The sequence below is a fragment of the Vigna angularis genome, chromosome 6, assembly GCF_016808095.1.
Source record: "Vigna angularis cultivar LongXiaoDou No.4 chromosome 6, ASM1680809v1, whole genome shotgun sequence".
Lineage (NCBI taxonomy): Eukaryota > Viridiplantae > Streptophyta > Magnoliopsida > Fabales > Fabaceae > Vigna > Vigna angularis.
The window spans coordinates 26,929,675-26,935,931 of NC_068975.1; the positions used below are offsets into that span (position 1 = coordinate 26,929,675).

General features: G+C 33.9%; 1 protein-coding gene across 3 annotated transcripts; it reads left to right on the forward strand.

Moving 5' to 3' along the window:
• The first annotated feature begins 212 nt into the window (after positions 1-212).
• LOC108345998 (myosin-binding protein 1) lies at positions 213-5,647 on the forward strand. 3 transcript variants are annotated; one of them, XM_052879235.1, is made up of 5 exons: positions 383-508; positions 756-961; positions 1,064-1,977; positions 2,481-3,992; positions 5,264-5,647. In XM_052879235.1, exons 2-4 carry the CDS (start codon positions 873-875, stop codon positions 3,977-3,979), a joined length of 2,502 nt encoding a protein of 833 aa, XP_052735195.1. In that variant the 5' UTR covers positions 383-508; positions 756-872; the 3' UTR covers positions 3,980-3,992; positions 5,264-5,647. The 3 variants fall into 3 exon arrangements, with proteins under 3 accessions (XP_017440389.1, XP_052735195.1, XP_017440388.1); XM_017584900.2 differs by lacking the exon at positions 383-508 and adding an exon at positions 213-363 and having other exon boundaries at positions 756-1,977; XM_017584899.2 differs by having other exon boundaries at positions 756-1,977.
• The last annotated feature ends 610 nt before the right edge of the window (positions 5,648-6,257 follow it).

Consider the following 6,257-nt stretch of genomic DNA (forward strand, 5'->3'; position numbering starts at 1 on the left):
AATACATATTTAATATATATTAATATGGTCAATTTGTTAGTTTTTTTTTTCATTTCATCTTTTTCCTTATTTTCGGTGTTTACAAATTACTTTGCCATAAACTCACGACTCGGTTGACCTTTTTGTCCTTGTCGGCTTCTTATTTTTTTTTCTTTACTTTTCTGCGCAAAAAGAAAAAAAAAAGGTGAAAATTGCGTGGATTTCCGTTGGAAAGTTCAACCTTTGTGTTAGTTGGTTTACTTTGTTTGGATCGGTGTCTCACATTCTTAATTTCTAATATTCTCTTAATCTCATTTCACTCTCTTTTCTCTCTCTCAAAAGTTCCCTTCATATCATATACTATAATAATATAATCTTCATAAGGTATTTCCCTTCATTTTCTTCATCTCATTTTATTTCTATTATTGTTTTCAGTTCCTCTAATAACTCCTCTTTAATTCACTGTCTTATACTTTGAAATTTTCGATTCCGTTTCATCTGCTTAGATTACCTGTTGATGCAGATATTGGTATGAATAAGATTTACGTTTCAGTTTATTCCTTTCTTTTTAGTTTTACCTGGAATGTTTTTTAGTACATGTTCATTCATTAATTTAAGTTTAGTATCTCAATTAATATGAATCCAACTTCTTCCATCTGTTTTCATTGTTTGATCTTGTTTTAAGCAACGTGTTTATGCTGGCAAGTTTATTCAATTTCAGATTATTGGATGAGTATTTCTGATTTTGATTTTATTTCCTTCTTGAATGTATTCAGTTCGGACCTTTTTGCCTTCAATTATTTATATCATATCGGGAAGAAGGTCAAAGTTTGATCTGTTGAACTTTCAAGCAAAAATCAGTTTCTAATTTTGAAGCCGCTTGAGTAGGGTGGATGATGGCTACCGCGGGAATCTCGTCTTCCGAGTGCCGCAAGCTCTCCCCGAGTGTTACTATGGCCTTGGCATCGGCTTTTCTTGAATGGTTGCTGATCTTTTTACTGTTTATTGATGCTGCTTTTTCTTATGTGATTACAAAGTTTGCTGGTTACTGCAAATTGCAAACACCGTGTTTGTTCTGCTCTAGGCTTGATCACGTGTTAGGCAAGGAGAGGAAGGGATATTATTGGGACTTGATTTGCAGTGGTCATAAGACGGAGATTTCTTCTGTAGTTCTTTGTCGTGCACATGATAAGCTTGTGAATGTTCAAGGAATGTGTGAAAGTTGCCTTTTTTCTTTCGCTACCGTCAACAAATCTAATGCTGAAACCTACCGATTATTGGTGGGTAAATTAGGGGAGGGATCCGAGTCCAGATTTGATCAGGATCCATTACTTGGTGAAAATGAGAGTGTAGAATTCTGTTCTTGTTGTAATGAGCAGTGGTCTTTAAAAAGTTATGATCGAAGGTCGGTGATTACCAAATCAATTGGGTCTGGCGGTGTTGAGTTTGATGTATCAAATGTTGTGGGAAACAATTTTCACAAGAAAAGAAGAGCAAAATCATTTGTATCTAGCAGAGGTTCTCGCCTTAGAAATAAACGGGCAGATCCTTTGTCTCATGTCGGTTACACTGAACTAAAGGTTACTTCTGATACCGAGTCTGAACAGGAACTTTCCTTATCTGATGATGGTGGTACAAGCATACCAGTCAGGGGTACATATGACTCCAAGAAAGATATAGAAGTTCCATGTGAACATATGGAGCCTCCCGTCTTTGATTTAAATGAGAATTTGGCTTCAGAGAAACTCGGGACTTCCTCTTCTGAACTTCAACCAGCATTATCTGAGCCAGGAATGCAATTAGAAAATAAAGATACTCATGGCAGTAAATCTACAACAGCAATACTGGAGATTAGGAATGGTCTGGCCGAATTTGATTCTCAGCAGCAGATTGAGAGAAATGCTGTCAGTCCTGCCGCAGTTGAGCCTATTTCCTGTGATGAAGTCCCTGCATTATCAAATAAAACACGAGTTCCCGTTGAACTGGTGAAGGAAAACTGTAAGTTTTTTTTCTGCAGTTGCTTTTATACATACCATGTAAGACTTGGATCTGAAGGATGGAGGAGTGTACTGTAGTCATTACGGAAAGTTGATGAAAAGAAACAATAAGCTAGTTCTTAACAGCCAAATTATCTTTATAAATGATAAAAAAGTCATACATTTTTCATAGCTGAAAAATATAGGCCTATTTGATTTGAGAAAACATTTTCTGTATTCATTATCTATTTTAAGTAACCATTACAAAATGTCTTCTTATTTTTACTTTGCTTCTCGTTGTCAAAGACTTGTATGGAAAACAGTGTAAATAAGATTTTGTTGTTGTCACCTTTTCCTATACAAATATTTAAAAGGAAGCAAAGTCAAACCAAGATGATATTTTAGGAAGTATTTATGAAAACAGGAAACATTTTAGGAAACCTAATAGGCTCCTAATTTTTTACTATTTGAAGTTCGCAAGTTCCATGAATAACTGACAGAAAACTTTTTTACCATTTGCTATAGATGATTTGACAACCCATGAAGTGAGTTTAAAATCTAAGCAAACGATAACCACGGACTATGAGGAAATAATTGAGTCAGTTGATAAGCCAACAACATCTGAAGCAGGTTTAGAATCAACTGCCTTTTCTAATGATATTGGTCAGCAAAATCCCAATTTACTAGATCTTGGCGATGCCTATAAGCTAGCAGTCAGTAACAGAGGAAGACCTGGCATGCTTGTAGAACATTGGCTTGGAAAGGATTCTACAAGAATTAGTGAAGATTTGAAGATGTTGCTGTCACAATTTCCATCTACTCGAGGGACTGATCTATCTGTTAATGACATCATCAGTCCAAGATTGTCTATGAACAGTGATGAAGTGAAGAATTCTGATGTTTCTAACTCTGCTGGAATGCAGATACTTCAAAGGATGATTTCACTTGAGCGAAATGAATCTGGGTTGTCTCTGGATGGAAGCATTGTCAGTGAAATTGAAGGTGAAAGTGCAGTTGACAGGCTAAAAAGACAAGTTGATCATGATAGGAAACTTATGAATGCTCTGTATAAAGAGCTGGAAGAAGAAAGAAATGCTTCAGCAGTTGCTGCAAATCAAGCCTTAGCCATGATAACTAGGCTGCAGGAAGAAAAGGCAATGTTGCACATGGAAGCCTTGCAGTACTTAAGAATGATGGATGAGCAGTCAGAGTATGAAACAGAAGCTTTGCAGAAAGCTAATGACCTTTTAGTTGAGAAGGAGAAAGAGATTGAAGAGTTACAAGCTAAGCTTGAGTTTTATAGTAAGAAGTTCCCTGATGAATTAATGCCGGAAAACATGGTGGAGATAAACTCTGAAATGAAGGTGAAAGAGATTGGATTGGATCATTGCATTGAAAAGGATGAAATTATCCATGGAAAGTCAGTTACTGAAAATACTGATATATCTGACAAAGTTGAAGTTCTACCCATATTGCTGGAGAAACAGAATATTCAACCTGAAAAAAATTCACCATTGGAGTTTCAAGATGAAAGGTTATATATTTCACAACGTTTGGAGAAATTGGAGAAGCAAGTTTACTTATTCTTGAATATTCATCAATCTCGGGACAATTGGATAAATTCAGAAATTGATGAAAAAGAATCCCTGGAAAACTTGGAGAAGTTGGATAGTAATATTCTAATGGACAAATCTGTTGCTTCACTTAAACTGAATTCAAATGACAAGGGTGATGATTCCTCATCCAAGGAACCTCTAGTTTGCAAGAAAAGTGATGAACTTGGGTACAATGGACATAGCCCTCCTGTGCTCTGTGGGAATAATGATTTATCTTCTAATCATAGTTTGGCTTCGGACTTTCTCGGAAGGTTGCAAGTTCTTGAGTCAGATTTGAGTTTCCTTAAGCATAGTATCAACTTGTCGAGCAATGGAGAAGAAGGACTTAAATTATTGCGGGAAATAGCCGATCACCTACAACAATTACGTCAGATTGGAATAAGAGAATTAGATCAACCTGTTGCTTGAGACTGTATATAAGGTCAGTAATTATTTCTAAAACATTAGGCAAAAAATCAAAGCATCTTTCTGTCTTCTTTTTTAAAATTACTTTGATCCATATTACTTTCTGTTCTTTTTTTGTTTGGACTTCGGACTAATTTAGAAAAGGAAATTTGTCCACGATAATTATGTGCCTGCCCACGTTTAGTATATTAAGTATGGAGAAAAATGTTTGACCAAGTGATATATCTTTAGTGACTGAAGCTTCAAACAGGTGAATTTTCGTTGACTTAAATAGGTATCAAATAAAAAAGATTATTTTCTAATTGGCTATATTTATGTAAATTAAGAAATAATAAATAGCTGACAATAAAATGGTGGGTGGGTGGGATTGATGTCAAATACGACATTACATTGGATAATAAAGCAAATAAAGTCAAGTTGATGGTTGGATCTGGAAATGTAGCTGCTGTTCTTTTCAAGAATGAAAAAGATTGAGATGAAAGTATGAATTTAATGCTGAAAGTGGTGTGCATTAATTATCACGTAGCTCACATTTAGAGAAAGTGAAGTCTTGTTCAAGGAATAGTGTGTCACTTTAGTTGGTAGGTTTTTGTAATTGCTTATTGATTAATCATACAGTTACATGTATGGATAGAGTATAAGTATGATTTAAAGACGGTGAAATGAAAGGATAATATGGAAAAAAAAATTATAGATTCTATTCAATTTAGAAAAGAAGAAGAAGAAATAACCCATAAACAGTGTTTCCGCTACTATTATGTGAGGCAACAGATGAATGGGAAGATCATTAATCATACATCAGAGGTCATACTATGCTGGTCTCTGCAAAACCTCGTCAGTATGCTTCGTGGTTCTTTATGTTCCACGTGTTTGTTTGAAAACATAGAAATAATACATATACAAAAAATGAAGCTTGATTTTGTAGAAAAACCAAAACCAAAACTCAAGCCATCAATGATTGAGGCCGTCTTATGCGAAGCTTAATCTTCAGTTGTGTAGCAGTCTGAGTTTTAGGAATATATCATGTCGACAGATGCGACTGCCAAGTGGGTATTCACGATACAGATTAAAGAAGCAAAATCTTGGAACCATTTTAAGATTATTTTTCATATATCGGACATGCTTGCCAATATCGCTTGTAGTCTGTCTTATGCATATAGTTGCAAAATATTGACATCTAAAGGCAGATTACGAAATCCTATTCTGTTTACAATTTCGCATCAGATTTTACCACTTTAGTATACTGTATACAAAATGTTCACCTTTTGCATACTACATGTTTTACAGATTCATACACCAATGATTTGATCGGCAACCAGGAGGAAGGGACAGTGTACACTAGTGAACCAGGTTACCAGAGCTGGTTGCAACTGTACAGTAACATAGCTTGCTTTCATCAGGATATAAGAAGATAGGATTTGAAATAATATTGAGTTTCTTTTTCCCTTTTCTCCCCCTGCCTTTTATTCGGGGTTTCGCTGAACGTTTTGCTGCAATGAGTTGACAAGGTTTTCGTCTGCCCATTTATGCTGTCTTTTTACAACAAAATTTTCCTTTGCCATTTTTTCTTTGTAAATGAGTGACTGCTTGTTTGTTTAATTGGTGTAATCTTGTCGTTTTGGATTGTGTAGTTTGAATATATAGTGAATTAACACATGTGAGAATTTTATATATGGGCCCTATTTGCTCCTGTGTGTTTGTACAAATATCGGCCCAATTAGATGCATGCGTGAGCCTTTGTTAATAAATTTCTGTGTCTGTGTGGAAAATTGATTTTTCCACCCAATGGTTTTTTTTCCTTTATCTCCATGAGAATGTTAAAATTTCTACTATACTCATACTTTAAGATCTGTGAATTGCAAAATCAGAACAATATGCAATATATCTATAAATTCAAAAAAAAATTATAAATTATATAATTTATATATTTGTTCATTTAGTTTACATTTTCAAATATAAAATTACATTCTAGATTTTTTTATAACATGATTCATAAATTTATTTTAATTGTATAATCTACTGTGCATTTTTGAATTGCACGATTTGAAAATTTGAAAACATGTACATTTCAAAATATAGCTGTAAATTATGTAATAATCTATAATAAGTTTTCATATTGTATAATCTAGAATATATTTTCGAATTATATAATTTATAATACATTTCTAGATTTAAAAATATAATTTAGATTGTCCAATTTAAAATAAATTTTTGAATTTTGGATTTATAGTTTAAAATATATTCTTATATTATTCAATCTAAAATATTTTCATTACATGGA